Source organism: Phycodurus eques, chromosome 9 (genome assembly GCF_024500275.1).
Source record: "Phycodurus eques isolate BA_2022a chromosome 9, UOR_Pequ_1.1, whole genome shotgun sequence".
NCBI lineage: Eukaryota > Metazoa > Chordata > Actinopteri > Syngnathiformes > Syngnathidae > Phycodurus > Phycodurus eques.
In genome coordinates this window covers 21,849,329-21,868,037 of record NC_084533.1, presented here as the reverse complement: position 1 = coordinate 21,868,037, position 18,709 = coordinate 21,849,329, and the positions used below count along the sequence as shown (strand labels likewise).

Sequence of the window (18,709 nt, the reverse complement as noted above, 5' to 3'; positions counted from 1 at the left end):
AAAGTGGCGTGCAGAGCGCATGAGTTTGGCCCCGGCACGATGTTCATTTGTAAGCGGGTTACGTGCGCCACGGAGGACCTCCCACCCGAGCATCCCCCTCCTCTTCTCCCCAAACCTCAGCTGTGGGAAGTTTACACTGAGGGGTCCGTATGGAAAGCTTTTGGAGTATTTATTGTAGTGGCATGCCATGGTGTTAATGGCTGGTGAGGCACTGACATTAGTTAGATTCACAAATTTATAATATGAGCCAAACAGTGTGGTATAGACCTATTTGCCTTTAAATTAGCAGCATTGGATTAAAAATGGGTGAACTGGTATTTTTCTGAGTTGATGTTTGAAGCAGTCCTTTAACCTCTGAGCTGTGAATACAGTTGTCCTTGACTGTATTGCGGTTCACCTTTCATTGTTTTCTTTTGTTATTGTATTTATATCGCAGATTATTCGCTATATTGTTGGATTTTGTCGTGATTATTCTCCCACACACTGTTATTACAGAGCGATAAGTGTGAGACATGTCTGTTAGCATTAAACTGAGCAGAATTTCCAAAGGCAAACCTATGTGGTTGTTTTAGATACACGACATGCAGTTCTTTTTGTGTTTAGTTTGACAATAAACTTCAGCTGGGAGTGGCAATAAACAGCTTGAAGCCTCTTTTTTGAAGAATTGTTCCCTTTCTGACAAACCGCTGCTGCTTGTGAAGGGAGTTCAGCAAAAAAAGAAAAAGATTAAAACAGTAATTGCTTTAAATCAAGGGAAATTTGTCTGATATAGTCTGCCTTCGTGAGGCAGAATAGTGTCTGCCTCATCTCGTGCTTTTATCTGCATTTGAGGAAAGCTGTTCAATTATTTATTTGATATCCTTGATATTCCACTTAAGGTCCATATAGTAGTACACTCTTTGTCCTCAATAGTAAGAAAATTCAGCACACTAGTAGAATGACTCTGGTACACTAGTAAGGTTTTTTACCCTACTGCCTTCCAGTACTGTATGACATTTCTCAACACTAGTAGAACTACCTGGTACTACTGTATTTTCATGACCATAAGGCGCACTTAAAAGTCTTAAATCTTCTCCAAAATGGATGGGGCGCCTTATAATGCGGCACGCCTTATGTGTGCACCGAGTTCCAACATCAATAAATGTTGTTGTGTGATGAATGCTCCACTTGACTTTATTTTTTGTGACTTTTTTTGACCGCTTGACTGACTCGGAGCATTTGCTGCCCACACGCTGCTGATACAGAGGAAAAGCGGATGTGGCTGAGGACAGCATGCCGACGTAAAGGGGGAACGGTGCTTGAAGGAGGACACTAAAGCCACAAAGGTACATAGCGCCGGGGTGTGCATTGTGCAAAACAACATTGGTTTGGCTAAGGACCCCCGAAAATGGCACCTACAAAGAGACATGCTTACGAAGCACAGTTTAAACTGCAAGCTGTCAGTTGCGCGGAGGAACATGGGAATTGAGCAGCCGCGAGAGAATTCAAGATCAACGAATCCATGGTTTGCAAGTGGAGGAAGCAGGAAAACGAGCTTCGCCAAGTCAAGAAGACGAAGCTGAGTTTCCGCGGAAACAAGGTGAGGTGGCCCGAGTTGGAAGACCAACTCCAGCAATGGGTTAATGAACAAAGAACAGCCAGGAGAAACGTCTCTACAGTCACCATTCGACTGAGGGCAATAACACTTGCAGAAGAAATGAAAATCGAACATTTTCAAGGAGGTCCGTCTTGGTGCTTTCGTTTTATAAAACAGCGCCATTTATCCATCCGGGCAAGGACTACCCTGGCGCAGCAACTTTCCGGCGGATTACAAGGAAAAGCTGGCGTCGGAGCGATCGATGACAGATGCCGAAAACAGCTTTATTAAGACTGGGAGGCAAAACCGGGCGAGTTACACCACAATTTGTGAATGAATTGTGGATGCTTGGGCTAACGTGTCTGCTTGCACTGTCCTTCGAGCTTTCGTAAAAGCCGGCATCATTTCTGAGGAGCCGCACGCCAACGAGACTGACTCCGACGAGTACGAGAGGGAACCTGGCGTGTTTGATTGAGAACTTGCCCAGCTGTTCATTTCGGATACAGAAGATGAGGACTTTGATGGATTTGTGGATGAGAATTGATCAAAAAGTGGAGGAAGCAGGAAAACGAGCTTCGCCAAGTCAAGACGACGAAGCTGAGTTTCTGCGGAAACAAGGCGACGTGGTCCGAGTTGGAAGACCAACTCGAGCAATGGATTAATGAGCAAAGAACAGCCGTGAGAGGAGTCTCTACAGTCACCATTCGACTGAGTGCAATAACTCGGAGCTTGACGAAGTTTGTGGATGCTTGGGCTAACGTGTCTGCTGGCACTGTCGTTCGAGCTTTCGTAAAAGCCGGCATCATTTCTGAGGAGCCGCACGGCAACGAGACTGACTTCGACAATGACGAGAGGGAACCTGGCGTGTTTGATGGGGAACTTGCCCAGCTGTTCATTTCGGATACAGAAGATGAGGACTTTGATGGATTTGTGGATGAGGATTGATCAAAAAATAACGTGAATACACTGTTAAATACTTCAATAAAGTACAACCGAACTCAGTTTTGCTCCCGCTGCCTTTTTAAAAACACACGCTAGCATTTTAGCGTGCGTGCATGCTAGCGTATGTTTTACCATGCCTGCGTCCAATAATGCAGTGCGCCTTATGTATGTGTTAAATATAGAAATAGACCCCATAACTGAGACTGCGCCTTTTAATACGGTGCGCTCTGTGGTCGGGAAAGTACGGTAATCTGCTGAGACTGCGCCTTTTAATACGGTAATCTGGCAAAACTGTGTACTAGTTCACATCTGGCCGCTATGTTCGATATCCTTGCTATCCATCTTACGATACATGTACGAGTATGTTCTTTTTTCCTCACTGGTAAGACAATGCAGCGCACGAGCAGAATGATTAGGGCACTCGTAGTGGTAAACATGTTACTAGTAAGACACAGTCATTCTATTAGTGCATCCTAGGCTACTCAGTGGCCACGAATAAATATTTCATGGCCACAAATTGGCAAGTTGTGCACGTTATGTCAATATTGTGGCCAAAATGTATTTATTTTTCGTCCCATGTCTGGGGCTATGTACATTTACAATTATTAGGATGCTGTTTCCTTTAAAAAAATTAAATAAATTAAAAAAAAAACATTTTAGTTTGTTTTTGTTTAGCAGCATTGTCAAGGAGGAGGCCTCCCCATCTTAAAATGAGGCGGGCGAGTAAGTGGAGCGAAAGATGCTCGTTGCCTGTAGACGCATTTAGAGCAGGAGGCAGATGATACAAGTTTAATTAGACCGCCTCCTCTTCACTCACTACAAGTCTTCATGCTGTGTGCCACTGCAGCCTGTCCACTGCACGCTTCAACAGCAGCTCAGAGACTTTCGCAGGCAGATGGGTGGAATTTATCGGAGCTCTTCAAAAGGGCGGGCAGCTCGCTGGACAAGTGGTTATCACATAATGAAACCTTTTTCCCGCATCTGGCTTAGGTTACTCCTGACCAACCCTTACAAAACGATGCAACAATATTTAAAGCAACAGGCAGGCTACAGACAAAGTTTACAGACTCTACTGAAAGATGCTTGAGAGTACAGAAGCAAAACAAAAGATGGGAGAAGAGGAGTTTTATCACATAATAGTTCTTTTGGTAGCGCATAATTTACACCATAAGCAAATAAAATGCCAACTTCACTTTTAAGAGACTACTTGGCGCAAGGAATTTCCACATCCCACTATTTGAAAATTCGACGAGTACACCTGGGCACCGAGCATTTTGTATTCCATCTTCAAAAAATAGTAGTTTCGCACTAGAAACGTATGTCAGCAATACTCACCGTTGCACCATGACATTGGGTAGGAAAACTGGAGCTTAATTCATTTTAAACAATGCTGTCGTTTGTATTAATACAGAGCTGAACTCCACAAACAGGATTGGCACATACAGTAAGTGTTAGCATGATCCAGGCGTGTGAGGGCTGTGTGGAGTTGCTGTGTTGATTGTTTCTTCTGTTGACCTGTTTTCCCTGAACTCAATTTGATGGGGATGGGGTCATTGGGAAGAGCGTCCTTGATATGCGACAGTATGAGTCTCTCCAGACATTTAGTGATTGTAGGTGTTAGTTAGAGCAACTGGGCGATAGTCGTTCAGGCAGCTCACTGTGTTCCTCTTGGGTACTGGGACAGTGGTGGTTGATTTAAGACAGGTGGGGAATGCAGTAGCAAAGAGGTTTAAAACGATTTTGACCTGTTGCGTATCTGTATGAAAATATGTTTACCAAGAGTTAATCGTTGCCCCTCTCAGGAGACTGAATGTCTTGCTAGTGTCAGTAAAATAGGAGCAACCTTACTGAGAAGCCAACAGGACCTTCCATCCATCCATCCATCCATTTTCTGAGCCGCTTCTCCTCACTAGGGTCGCGGGCGTGCTGGAGCCTATCCCAGCTGTCATCGGGCAGGAGGGTGGGTACACCCTGAACTGGTTGCCAGCCAATCGCAGGCCAACAGGACCATGTAATGTAAAAGACATAAACTGTTCAGTAAACAGCTGTGTTCCTCATTCTCAAGTCAAACGTATCCATGTGTTATTATTAAATTATTCTTTGACCAGTTCGCAAGAAAGCAGCTTTTCATCTTGCCTTGCCCTGATGAGGTTTTCCAGAAGGCACTATAAAGGTTAGGGAATTTGACTTTCCGAAGAGAACCACAGTTCTCCACATAAGAGGCAATCTATGCTTGCTTTAGTCATTCATTGGTCACTCCCAATTTCAAGTGTAGTGTAAAACTGACGACCAAACCAAAATGTTCAACCAAATCATATAAGTCCATCTAACAAATGTCTGCTACTTTAATGCTAACATATAATGCAAAACACCATGAATGGGCTAATGGAAATTAGCATTGATTATGACTAGGAATTGTTGGCGATGTAAACCGGTATAAAAACGACGGGTTGTGCATCTTTACATGATAAATTCACTTGTCTAAAGCACCACTGGTTGCATGAATCACACTCGAGTTTAGAATGTTTTACCCTCAAGCAGTTTGGGTGCCAGGACAGTACTCAGGAAACATATTAACAGCTCTCCATCAACCAGTCACAATTTGCAACCTTGTGGTCCAGAAGCCAACTCATACTCAGCCCCCTTGTTGATGTCCCCCCTCTTAGATTTCATAGCTTTGCTGTGTCTCCAGGGCCCTGCGCTCTCATCTGCAGGCACGTCGATTAGCAGCACAACAGTCTGAGTGTGCTGGGCTTGCTTTTAGAGTGACCTTTAATCAGACGGTGTGAAAAAGAGGATGGCGAGTCATCCTTGTCACATTCAGCAGCAATGCAAGCTGTCGGCTTGCCGAAAATGATCTTCCATACCCCACACTTGTGACTGTGAGTGTTTGTTGTTTCCCTCTCCCCAGCACTGAGGCCGTTCCCACGTTTTTTTTGCCCCTGTCGTTGAGGTTTATGATAATGCCTGCAAAGTTGATCACTGTCAAATTCAATAAGCAAGGTGGTGGATGGCAGGAATTGGAATTTTTCAAGATACAAGCTGTCGTTCGGCCGATTGTTGTTGTTTTTTGGTTTGTTTTGCTGCTGCTTCCAGTGAACTGAACTCACTTCACAAGCTGCAGCAGTTTGTCAGATAGTGAACAGTTCTTCACAAAACGGGCTTCAAGCTGTTTATTGCCACTCACAGTTGAAATGTATTTTCAAACTAAACATAAAACAAAGAGAATAACATGCCGTCTACCTAAAACAACCACATAGCTTTGACTTGGGAAATTCTGCTTAGCAAACAAAGCAAAATACCACAGACTGGCTATCTACGTGGCAGTATTATAACTCTTTAAGCAACATATTTTTATAAACAAACACTGCGTCAACACATGCAGACAGACAATATAACAATATTCGCAGCTGTATATTTTCGATCCTCTGCGCAAAAAACTACTAATATTACTGCAACTACTTACCGTAATTTAGTGAAAGTCTTTCTTGCATCCGCATGACCATATTATACTGCTGCCCGGTGGCCAAGTTGCACACACTGGAAGGAGCTGCAATGAATTTTTTAATGTTTTTTTTTTGTCCTGTTTGGCTGTTACGTCAAGCAGAATGGAAAATCTGTATCCCTTTTATGCCGGAACAGTTTTACTGTGTCACAGTGGAGGTTTTAAGCTTCCGCTGTGGTAGTATAATTGAGGTTTATTGAGAATCAGACTTGATCAGTCGAACAGAAGCAAGTTTCTAGAAGGGAGAGAGAAACAAAGACAAAGCACTAATTGTAATCAGGATGAGATAAATAAATCATTACATTATCTACAACAATGAAACATTAAAGTGTGTGAGTGTTGCATGGGGTTGTAGTGCTACACCCTGTGAGGGAAGGACAGGACAAGACGGAACAGGACAAGAACAGGAGAAGAAGCATGCAGGACAAGGGTCGTGAACCCGGCTGTACAACTGAAGTGTGGTGGCATTAATTATGTGAATTATACAAGTCTACAGGATGAGAGTAAAAGTGAGGGGATACACAATTACTCATATTCATGAGTTATGTGTCGCAGTAAGTGCGTGACCCCACACCCAGTGAGGGGTGTGTGCCTGCGGATACATGTAAGTGAATTGATACCATTTTACATGCACAAAGACTGACAGAAGTGTCCTGTAATTGCTGTGGCCGCACCGCACCTGAGAGCAGCGGCGGACGGGACACGTCCCACACTGAGGGACCCAGGGCGGTCCGTCGGCCCCACCGAGGCGCCCTGACAACTGGCCACCCAGTGGGGGCCGCAGGGACCCAATGCCTACCCCCTGAGAACCCAGCCCCCCCCCCCCCCCCCCCCCACCCCACCCGCCCGAGGAAGAGGCAACCGCAGCGAGCTGCAATGAATTAATCATGATGCCCACAGTGTCTTATTCTTTACTATCTGTTTATGTTATTACTATATGTTTCACTTAAATTACATTATTGCAAAGTACTGTTTGCCTTAAAACACAAAAATGTGTGTTGGTTGGAGCAGATTAATGGCATCGCTATTAATTTCAAGGGAAAGATGACATACGAGTGTTTTGAGTAATGAGCGTGGCCATGGAACAAATTCCATTCTATTTGTCCAATAAATTTTTTTATTTTTTTTTTCACAACAGTTTATTCAGTTCATTTGCTATCTTGGCAGCACTGCTTCCAGTACGTGTGTGTGGATGTTAGATTTTTTATTTATTTTTTCTCACAGATTTCAGCCTCTGTGTTGCCATGTCAATCAAAATTTTCAAGGGCGTTCAGAATCAGTATTCAAAACTACATTAGCAATGGGACTGTTTCTTTAACCTGTCAAATTTCAAATTTGTCCTCACAGACAACTAGCAAAACACATCAGTATCAATCCCCTAATGTAGATAACATAACATTGCTGTTTCATGCAAGGATGCCAAAACCTTACAGGGTTCTTTCTTTTTTGTGATTTTATTGTTGTTTTTTTCCCCCTCTTGGTCAGCATTGAGCTTCAGCTGACTGTCGTTCGGGCTGGTTGGCTTGGCGCGGCAGCCTGAACACATGATTAATCATGTGAGGTGGCCAGACGTACAACAGTGTGTGGGAGACCTAATGGAGTTGAAAATGGAATATTTAGGTTTGTGATACAATCCCTTCTGTTCCTCTCCCCCTATTGCTTTGACTGCGGCCTCCAAACACGACGTTTTTCTCCGTTCTTTTGGACGTGATACTTCTAGCCAGTGTTGGCTTTTACGTAACTTTCAAGCGTAAATAACCATCATGTGGAGTCTTTATTTTGGCTATTTTAAAGATTAGCCACAGGGTTTGTTCACTAGCTTTATCACACTTGACTGGAGACTGGCAGTGAGAGAGTGTTTTTCTCCCATTTTTTTGAAACAGAGCTGCCAATTCCAGGATGGAAAATTGGGTAAAATGCATGGCCAGAGTGAACTGGATTTATTTTTGTGCTGTGCACTGCGCCATCTGTAGGCTCTTTTCATTGGCACCACTCTCATAGCATGACAGCTAATCAGCTGGATGATGCGCTGGCAAAGGATGATTGTCATAAAACCATTGGCGAGCCATGCATTTGGTAATTTGGCCTTCAGTGGGCACTCACCTGACTTAATCCATCTCTTAATTACCACTATCACATCATAATATGAGAAATTATCAATACTACACAAAATTAGGCTTTGAATGGGCTTCTATTAGATGGCAAGAAGTACATACAGTAATTAATGTATCCACTTTTTGTGACCTTTTTGTTTGTTGGTGTGCCGTGAGATTTTTCAATTGTAAAATATGTGCTTTGGCTCCATAAAGGTTGGAAATCACTGCTCAAGTCAGACCGTGTATTCTAATCAGTCAGGTCAAACCAACATTACATGACAGACCTAATGGGTGCTAACTTACAGTAATTAAATTGCTTTATTTTTAATTAAATTACTTCACCCACACCAAAACTTTAGAGCATGATACGACAGAACTGCAGCATGTTTACGTCCAACTGTTTGTGCTAGCAGGAGCTTGCTAGGCTACATAACGTTTTGTTGCCTGCTTGCAAGCCGTATCGTATTAAAAGTACGTGAACATACCTCAAGCAAGCCTTAAACGAACGTCCTCTCCTGTCCTGAGCACCGGTGACCACCAACAGACGTTTTTCCCCATTTTGTTCTTACAAACACACGGCGCGATCCACTTTTGTTGTCGTCGCCACGGTAACGAGTGTATCCGGTCGCATTTGAGGTGACGAGATAAAGCCCACTGATCGTAAAAAACGGGATGCGGTGGTATCGTAATACAAGATTTTATTGCAGTAATCTGACATCGTGCAAGCGTGAAAGAGCAAATTTGTCTTGTAGTCTGATCCGGGCATTACTTGTTGTCTGTCTCAGACGTGTTGTCTGTTTCACACTGCCAACATGTTTTTTTTTTTATTTTTTTTTTAATAACTTTATTGGCTTTCAGATATTTACAGGTCTACGTCAAAAGACAAGTCTAAAGATAAACTAGCTTTTGGATTCAAATATACTGTGCACGATGGCGACGCGGAGTAAATGTCTTTTGCGGAGCGTCATTAATCGGATCGGCGAATTATGACATTAAACCCGATCAGCATAAATTGCAAATTGTCGGCCGACGCCAATAAAATTGATGTAAAGTCTACACAAAATCACAGTATAACTGCACGCAACTGTGGGCGTTTCCACTGAATGCACTGAAGTCTCGGCGCAATGGTCATTGCACCGGACTATTGCAATATTCGTCATTCGAACTGCTCTAAGTGCTAGAGGACTCTGCATCTTTTTGCACAATTGTCAAAAAAAAATATATAAAAATGTACCGGCATTACCAGACAACTTGCACCACTTTATTGCTCAGTGACTGTTTTTTTTTTTTTTTTTTTTTTTTGTCAATGTCTTTATGTCTCAAAAGTGTTCTCTGTCAATTGACTGTCGCTTGTCGTACTAGAGCGGCACCAACTACCGGAGACAAATCCCTTGTGTGTTTTTGGGACATACTTGGCAAATAAAGATGATTCTGATTCTGATTACATGGGCGAGCATTACTGATTGTGAAGTGCAGCCAAGAGAAAAGCTACCAAATGAAGAGACGAGACCAGGGGAGGGCAATCTTTTGTACTCAATGGCCATATTTGATTGGCCAGTTAGATGGGACAGGTCATTCATACATAACGTATATAAAATGTGTATGTAAAATAGTATATTTTAATAATGAAATAATATTTAATTCTCATTTATAATAGTATCAATGTAATGATAATGAATTAATAAATTTAATACATGTACAGAATAATGTATAACTGTTTAATTTAGTAAAATAATATTTACAATAAATGAACCAATTACTTAATCAGACACATGAATAAGAATGTTTAAAATACTGTACATTTGAATCAAGCAGATATTACAGGACACTGACGTAAATGCTCGGTGGGCTACATGTGCCAACCCCTAAATGCACTTTCAATAAATTAATACAATTTCATAGTACAAATATTATAATTACAAATTTTAAACGTCAGTGAGTCAGTGCTTCTGATATTGTTTCGGCCAGCACACAACGCCTTGCTGGCCATGACCTCTCACCGCTGGATAAAATGTGGCAGTGCGTGGCAGATTAAATGTGCAAGGTAATGAGGGTAATGAATGAGTGTTTCACACAGAAGGGTTTAATGAACCTGGCCTCCCACCAAGCTCCCGAGTCCGGTAACGTTGTGGCCTCCCTATCGCAGCACCACGCCATGTTGGCTACACGGGGCAATTATTCCCCGAGCCTCGTCTGCCTGGGGCAATTAATCCCGCTCTGGAGGCCCTTCTCCACGTCCGTGCCCTTTATCTCCGTGTTTGCCACGCTTCCATAAGCACAATACATCCCCTAACCGATTCTGCCCTTTCTCCTTCCCATCTCCCTCCATCTGTCCGGCAATTTTTGTTGTCGCTCAGTTGGCTGCCATGCGGACACACCTGCGACCACGCGGGGCGAATGTTTCCCCTTCGTCAGCTCTCCCTGGCAGCTTAATATGCGCTCGCATCCACTCTTCAACAGATAGTCCTGTCAGCTTGAAATGAGGCGGCGGCGTTCATGCATAAACATACCCTGGCACGTTGAGGATAGCCCCCCGCCCCCCTCCTCTTTACCTCGCTAGCGCGGCCTCTCTGCCATGCCGCTCACCTCGCTCAAACAAATGGCCATTAATTGTTCAAATGTTTATACTCATCAACTACTTCGCTGCACCTCAGCGGTTCCTCTAGGGTCGCGCTCAAAAAAGCCTCCCATAGCACCCGCCCCCGGCTTCTCCAAACGTTGTGCCACATGAGCGCGTTGTCTTGTTAAAAAAGACTTGCTGAGGCTGAAAGGCCAATCACATTAACACCAGGGGAAGTGTCAAGAAATGAATTTGCCGGAATGGTCCAATCAAATTGTAAAACACCACAAAAGTGCAGATTTTAAGTGATTGTTTTTCTTTTTATGGGTTTTTATAGTATCCGGGCAAATGTGAACACTAACATGTTCAACGGACCAAACCATAAGAGAACAAAAGTCTGCTCTCTTAACACTAACATATAAATTCAAATGCCATAGATGGGCTAATGTAAATTAACATAGATGTTATGGCAATTCTAAACCCTCACACAAGAAGATACAAATTAGGGTGTGAATCTCAGCTCACACGTTTTTCCCCCATTTGTTTTTTATAATACAGTCGGCACGATCAATTCTTGTTGTCGTCGCCACGGTAACGAGTGTATCCGGTCGCATTTGAGTTGACAAGATAAAGCCCAATGATCGTAAAAATGGGATGCAGTTGTATCGGAAGATTTTATTGCAGTAGTCTGACATCAATCGTGCAATCGTGAAAAAGCACATTTGTCTTGTAGTCTGATCCGGCATTACGTGTTGCCTGCCTCCGACGTGTTGTCTGTCCCACACCGGCGACGTAGTTTTATTTTTATTTTTTTATTTTATTTTTTTTTAAATACCTTCATTGGCCGTCATATATTTACAGTACTATGCCAAAAGACACACGACAAGGCTAAAAATAAACTAGCTTTTGGATTCAAATATCCTGTGCACGCGGCGACGCGGAGTTAATGTCTTTTGCGGAGCCGATCAATGACGTCATTGATCGGATTGGCGGAATATGACATTAAAGTCGATCAGCCGATCAGCATAAAATGCTAAATATCGGCCGATACCGATCAGCCAGATCAAATCGGTATAAAGTCTAGTCACAATCATGAGAAAATATGTCACAATTCATGGAGTGAAGCAACCCTAAATTTAAACTCGCCTGTATATTGTAAAAACCTATAAAAATGTATTGCAAAGAAAGTATGATGTAACCGTTATTCACTGTACCAGCACAAAACAGAAAAGAAATAGGTGACAGATGGTATCATCCACTGTATCTGTAACATGTCCTTTAGGTTTCTTTCCATTCCACCCTTTCTATTCCATTGTAGCACAGAAGGCCGCCAGGCAAGTGTCAAGGAAAGACTGCAGAGAAATTGCCGGAATGGTCCAATCAAAGTGTCACATCTCTGAATCTAATTACCCCTTTAATTGTGAAGGAATAAAAAGACTGGGCCACAAGGATCCTGAACATATCACACGGCAATTACTCAACATTGTTGCTGCTGGATTTAATGGCAAGGAACAACTTCACGAGATTGACGTTGAATCTGACTGTGCGCGATCCCCAAGGTCCTTTTCAAGACGTGCAGCTGAAACCTTGTTGTCCTTCTCAAGCCACCATTGTGCAAGGCCTTTCTTCCCATGATGGCTAGCAGCCATTTTTCTCCTGGAGATCACGCCGCTCCAGTCAGTCATGCGGAGAGGATTTAGCCAGCAGCTCGGCCTCCGGGATGATTAGATGCTTGAATGCGGTGAGGCGAGTTTGCCATTTGTCCTGGGCGCCATCGCTGCTTTTGCCACTTCAATAAATGCAATAAGAAGTGGACCGGTCAACCTTGAAGCGTACTTTCTTGACGCCAGCCATCTGCTACCGTTAAAGACTACTTGCAACATATCTCACTTTTAGTCATTACTGCACTTACGCTATAAATTAGCTGCAAGCAAAAATGAAAGTAGCGGATGCTGTCATAATCAGCGCGTGAGATACCTGAACCACTTAATTAAACTACTACCAGTCAAGAGTTTCAGGCTAATATCTTTGTGGGGAGCTTACGGCAATTTGAGTGTTCTCAAGTGGGGTGCGATACTACTTAGACAAGTCCACATCGAAAAAGGCTTAGATATAATGCATCGAAAGGTGTTGGTGCAAATACTAATAATAAGTAGATTTTCCAGGTAACTGTACTCGAGTATTTATTTTTCTGACATTTTACTTTGGCAGTAAAAATTCACTTTTCCTTTTTCCATTTACACAAGTACATTTCAGAATTTGTATTTGTTTACTTTTACTGAGGTACAGGAGTTGAAACAGTACTTGTACAACCCCAATTCCAATGAAGTTGGGACGTGTTAAACATAAATAAAAACAGAATACAATGATTTGAAAATCATGTTCAACCTATATTTAATTGAATACACTACAAAGACAATATATTTAATGTTCAAACTAATAAACTTTATTGTTTTTCAAAAATACTAATTTCATCTGTTTTTATTTATGTTAAACACAGCGTCCCAACTTCATTGGAATTGAGGTTGTACTTTGGCAGCTAATTAGTTACTTACTGTACTTAAGTAGATTTTCGGGTAGCTATACTTGAGTGTTAATTTTTCTGGCAACATTTGACTGTTTCAGTAGAAATGCAAATGTTTTTAACATTTAACATTTATTTTACGTGTGGTCCTAAGCGTATTGTGGTGCACACTTAAGTTCATTTCAGTCTGTAATTTTTATTTTATTTTTTAACATTTTTTTTACACTGACGTTGAATCAGTACATCTACTTTAACCACAGTGTTTTTACACAAGTATCTGCAGCTTACTTCTACTTAAGTACAGAGTGTGAGTACCAGTACTTTTTTTTACATCTCCGTGGGTTGCCAGGGTTGCACGCGCTATACAAAAAAATAAAACAAAGGGCACATTATCTTGAAAACGCAGATTTCTTTTAAGCCTAGTCAAGTTTTGAAGTTAGTCAGTCAAGTCTTTGTACAAAATTTCAGCCAAGCAAGTCCTGTAGTTGGTGACAGACAGTGGTTATAAAAATTCTACACACCCCTGTTCAAATGGCAGGTTTTATTTATGCCAAAGAAATTTGACCAAAATCACATATTTAAATATTAATATGACCTATAACCTATACATCTTTTCGAGAGGGGAAGTAATAGTAAACAACTGAGATAATGTGGTTGCACAAGTGTGCACACCCTCATAAAGGTGGGAGGAGTCTGGGTTCAGGATTAACCAATCACATTCGAACTCATATTGAATGGGCGTCAGCACACACCTGACACTTTTTCAAGTGCCTCTGTTTAACCCAAATAATCTTCATCTGTTCTAGTAGGCTTTTCTTGCACATTTTTGTAGTCAAGCCGGGGTCTGCAGAAAGCTTTCACAGCGTCATCGAATCTCATAATTCAAGGGCATCAGTCATGAGAACTGACTCGAGTCCTTCATCGCTGGTTATCAAAAGATAATCTGTGCATCCATCAAAAGTCAATGCAACTCGACTTATTGTTAATGTGGTCGTGTACATCTTTCTCTTATTTTGCCAGTCTGTTTGTCATGTTTGTCCGAGCCCTTTTTTTTTTTTTTTTTTTTTTTTTTTAGCAATCGACTACTGCTGAGGAAGTCATTTCCTCTGTCTATATTGAGCAGTGGCGCTCCTTTTGTCTGCGCTTAAGCACATTGGACATGCATGGGCTATTATCTCTGACTGGTTGGGGCGTCGCTTTTCTCGGCTTTGTGTAGAATGAAAAGGAAGTGTCTTGATCATAAGATGACACCGGGCGCACCGAATGACAGGGATGTGGTAGTTACTGATTGAGTAAGACAATGCCACAAGCTTTCTTAGATTCATAGGCTGTATCACCACCTTTATATAAATCCATATTTAATTAGACGCTTCCCCTTGTTGTTTACTCAGGTGATGTTGTTTTGCAGAGGGAGGGGAGGGCACATATACAAGGTCGTCAGATTGATATGGGAATACGGTTAATAAGCACAGCAGGGAATGGTAGGCACTGTAGAAAGAAACAAAGCCTCTGGGGGATGTAATTACTTCATTTTATTATTGCAAAATATTGTGATAGAAATAATCATCTTGACTGTGAAACAAAAGGTAACCTCATTATTTCGCTACCTTTATTGAGCCAAGGCACATATTTTGCAAGAGAAACATTTCAAAGTTTTTTCAGTGATCCTTCGTTCTTCATGAAAATTACATTCGTAACCCATCTCCAATAGGTGGAAATCCACGATATAGATTAACACATCGTCGCTGTTGGGCGGAAACCTCATATGTCCAAATATGGTTTTCAAATATTATATATGTTTTCACAAATCAATACTATTGTTCTGTTTTCTGCTATTTTTATACCATATTAACCAATTTGAGTGTTGAAAATAGCTTGAGAAGCAATCTATCAACTCTCTTGAATGCGTAACTATGAGAAATGTCATAAAACTCTTTCCTTACGCCGTGGTAGCTCTGCCACATTATGTCGCCTCAAGATACAAAGTCTGGATGTTTTTTTTTTTTTTTTTTTTTAAGAAGATAACGAGTGCAAATAGGTTAGATACATTTGAATAAGCCTGGTTTGTTACAAATGGATCATTGTAAAGGTTTTGGTGAAGAAGTCAGCCACAAAGGTAAATATGTGCAGATTCATTTCCGCCGATTACATTGTTTTGTCAGCTCATCGTTGTATTTATTGCATCACTCATGGCTCAAAGAACTTTGAGAACGAGTTTGGAATGATGATTTAAACACAGTTTGTATTGACGCAGAGTTTGACGTTGACAGCTGCTGCCATTTTAATCAATGACACCGTAATAAATTAGCAATTTTTAAGCGTATTAAATTAGCAATTGAACGTGATTTTTCCTGTGCTGTTGCGTTGATGTTGGTGCACAACGGTATATGATTATTGATTTGAAGCAGAGAGCTGCCCGATTCCTTGTTTTTAACTTTTTTTACTGAAGTACAGTGTGAATATTTATGCCACCTTTGCCCGTACAGTATTAGCAGTGCCCAGTAATGTTGTCATGGATTCATTATTAGCATTCATAAGGGGCTTTTGAAGCCTTTAGTGGACTCCATTACCCTCAAATGAATGCGTCCTTCGCCCTGTCATCGCAGATTGTCTCGGGATGACTGACTTTTCATCAGATCCGTGATTAGAGTCGGAAGGTGGCTCCATTAAACATTTCCCCCCCCCCCCCCCCCCAATTCCCTCATCTCCGAAATGAACGTTTCAATCACTGCGTTGGTGTTGGCTGTGCGGGGTGAAGGCCAATTTAAATTGCAGCGGTAATAATTAGATTCTTTATCGGACGTCTCCTGTTGAATTTCTGCATGTGGCGAGGAGGCGCGCGAGGGCCACATGTTGACTTAATGTCACCCATCCATTTTGCTTTCACTGCGCTTGGGCTGCAAAATGGGAAGCTCATTCATCACCAGCCTTGTGTGGCTGAGACCGACTGACAGACGCACACCTAAACAACACAACACACACACTTAGTCACTGCACTGTAAATATAACAAGGAGCCTTATATCCAATATAAAAATGTCAGTCACTGAAATCACACAATGCAAACGCAGCCTATCGTGCATATTCCCTCAACTACCCGTGTGTGCGTGCGTGCGCACACTCAAACCTGTCTGGGGTTTTGTGATTGATGGATGACGGCAGCCTGGGGCAGATACGAGCTACATGCAAGCTCCCCCTCATCCATTTTAACCCTTACATACTGTTCACTTGTGCACACATACACACGTATGTTACAGGTCGGGGCAAGAATATCTTCATCATAATCGTCTATATCAAATTATGAGCTAGAGATCTTGAGATCTCGCTGTGGGAGTGGAAGTGAGCGGGATTTAATTTTCTTTTTTTTTTTTTTTTTTTTTATAAAAACACTCACTCGGGATTGGAAGGGGATGGGCTCAGTCCCTGGGAGCTGGAGGGAGCAGGAGTCAAAATCCACTCCCGTGTCAGCCCTGAACACATACCTACATTTTTGAGCTGTGAAAATATATCGCTTAAAGCCTCCATGGGCTGACATGACTTGCCACAGCAACGAGGCACTCTAAAGCAGCCACGCTGGAGGACTGTCCGAAGGGACGATGTATTTTCAGCGTGTGGGCATAGTTACCATCAAACTGAACATCGTAATTGTGCCAGATAACCGCTAATGCGAACAGAGGCGCTCACGTTCTATAGTGGGAGAGGGGTGAATCTTGCCTAAGCCGAAGTGTGCCTAGCAACGACCCCCAAAAAAAATCAGGAAAACTGAAATTGTCGAAAACAGTTCAACACAATATTTCCAGAATTCAGTTCTCCATAGTTCTCGGTCTTTCTTGCCTGTGTAAATTCTCATTCATCCAGATCATTTCCTTCTCACGACATTGAATCCATAGCAACTGGACTGTTGTGGTTGCCTTAGAAGACCTTCCGCCTCTCATCAGAGCTGGCTTTATCAGTTCATGCAACAAGTCTTAGTTAGGACAAACTAGCCTGAGTTGGTGTGGAGAAACTAAACTATTTATGCTCTAAGGTGGAGGCCCACCCCAAAACCATGGATGGTTTTCTTTTGGAATGCAGAATAGGACAGTGGTTAGGATGCCTGGCAGCGAGGCCAGTGTCCATCAGAAAGAGTCGTTGGGTGAAAACTCCCTCAATAATATGTCAAGTGATAATAGAAGCTGCCTAACGGCCAAGGAGGTTGTGATTTTATGGTATTTGTTTGAGGCAGAATTATTTAGTTTCTTTGTAATGGACGAAAGGACAGCATTGTAAATGGGATTAAACCTTAAATTCCCTTTAAAGTGAAAATCTGTCTTTGCACGTTTTCAGCAACCAACAGGTCAAAGGTAGTCGAAAAACAGACAGTTCTCAGGACTGTTTCAAACAACCCCGTGAACACACACATATACATGTATATGTCTTAGACTCGTACTGTTTCGAGATTGCCCCCTGACTCTTCCAATATCAGCAGGTGCGTTGTCTTTGCGGGAACCCGTGCAAATGCGGTGGTAACGCAGACAGTTCTCGGGACTGTTACAAGCGCCCTACTGTGCTCCAGAAATTGCACTTATTTATGGCGTGTACACATTACCACCATTTTCTTTGATTTAACACACACTGGTAAATCTAAAATCCTTTTTTTAATTTGACCCTGAAGAGCCTCAGTGTACACAAACTTTCTAGCACCTGTAGCAAAGAATGGCAGTTGAAAATATTTCCTATGTTTTGCATCACTTTCGGAAAAATCATCCCATTTCAAGGTGAAAGAATGACATTTAGGCTATATTTACTGCTGTCAGATTTTACCCGAACAGTATGTAAGGAGCATTTTTCTCCCCACCCAGAGAGGAATCCCTATCGGACAGTTCTGCAAGGACTTCAATGAAAAAACGAAGGAGATGAAGGAGGGCATCCCTCTTCCAATCAAGATCAACGTGAAGGTACGTGCATCCGCTGAACCTCGTTTGACCTCCTTAGCTTGACACCCCGCCCACCCACTGTGACGCTTAATTCCGCCAGCTGAAGAACATTTACAGAGCGCCTCCATTATTCATACTCCGGCGCAGAAGTAAGCCTTTTTTCATTTGCATTCATTAATGAAGTAATACCCAGAGGAACGTGCAGTCAAGCGGCGTTAAGTGCGAGCAAGACATGGGAATGAGTGAAAAGAGCTTGTTCTTTGCCCCCCACCCATCCCACCCTCTCACATCTCCACTCATTATTTGACTTGACACCCTCCCACCTCAAATTTCAGTATTCCGTGACATGTGGTCTCCTTACAGCCCATCACTGCCACCTGCAGGTGGTGTCAAGTGTACAGTTTTCCCCAACCCTTACTGAGCCAAGGCACCTGTTTTACATCACATAAAGCCCACAGGACACCACCACCAAACGAAAATGTCACCAAAGTATAAATAGTAAAATAATGATGATCTCATCTGAATTTTCTCACAAATTTACTTAGTGCAGAATCGAAGCTGGTTAGTTAAACTTAGTGACTGCCCGCCGATT

At 42.3% G+C, this 18,709-nt stretch overlaps 1 protein-coding gene across 1 annotated transcript in view; it reads left to right on the top strand.

Annotated features, from left to right (window-relative positions):
* mrpl11 (mitochondrial ribosomal protein L11) overlaps positions 1–18,709 on the top strand; it is a 63,147-nt gene that overhangs the window by 41,184 nt on the left and 3,254 nt on the right. Inside the window, exon 3 of the mRNA XM_061686013.1 lies at positions 18,043–18,138. Coding sequence (XP_061541997.1) covers positions 18,043–18,138 — 96 coding nt within the window. The remainder of the gene's footprint in view (positions 1–18,042; positions 18,139–18,709) is intronic.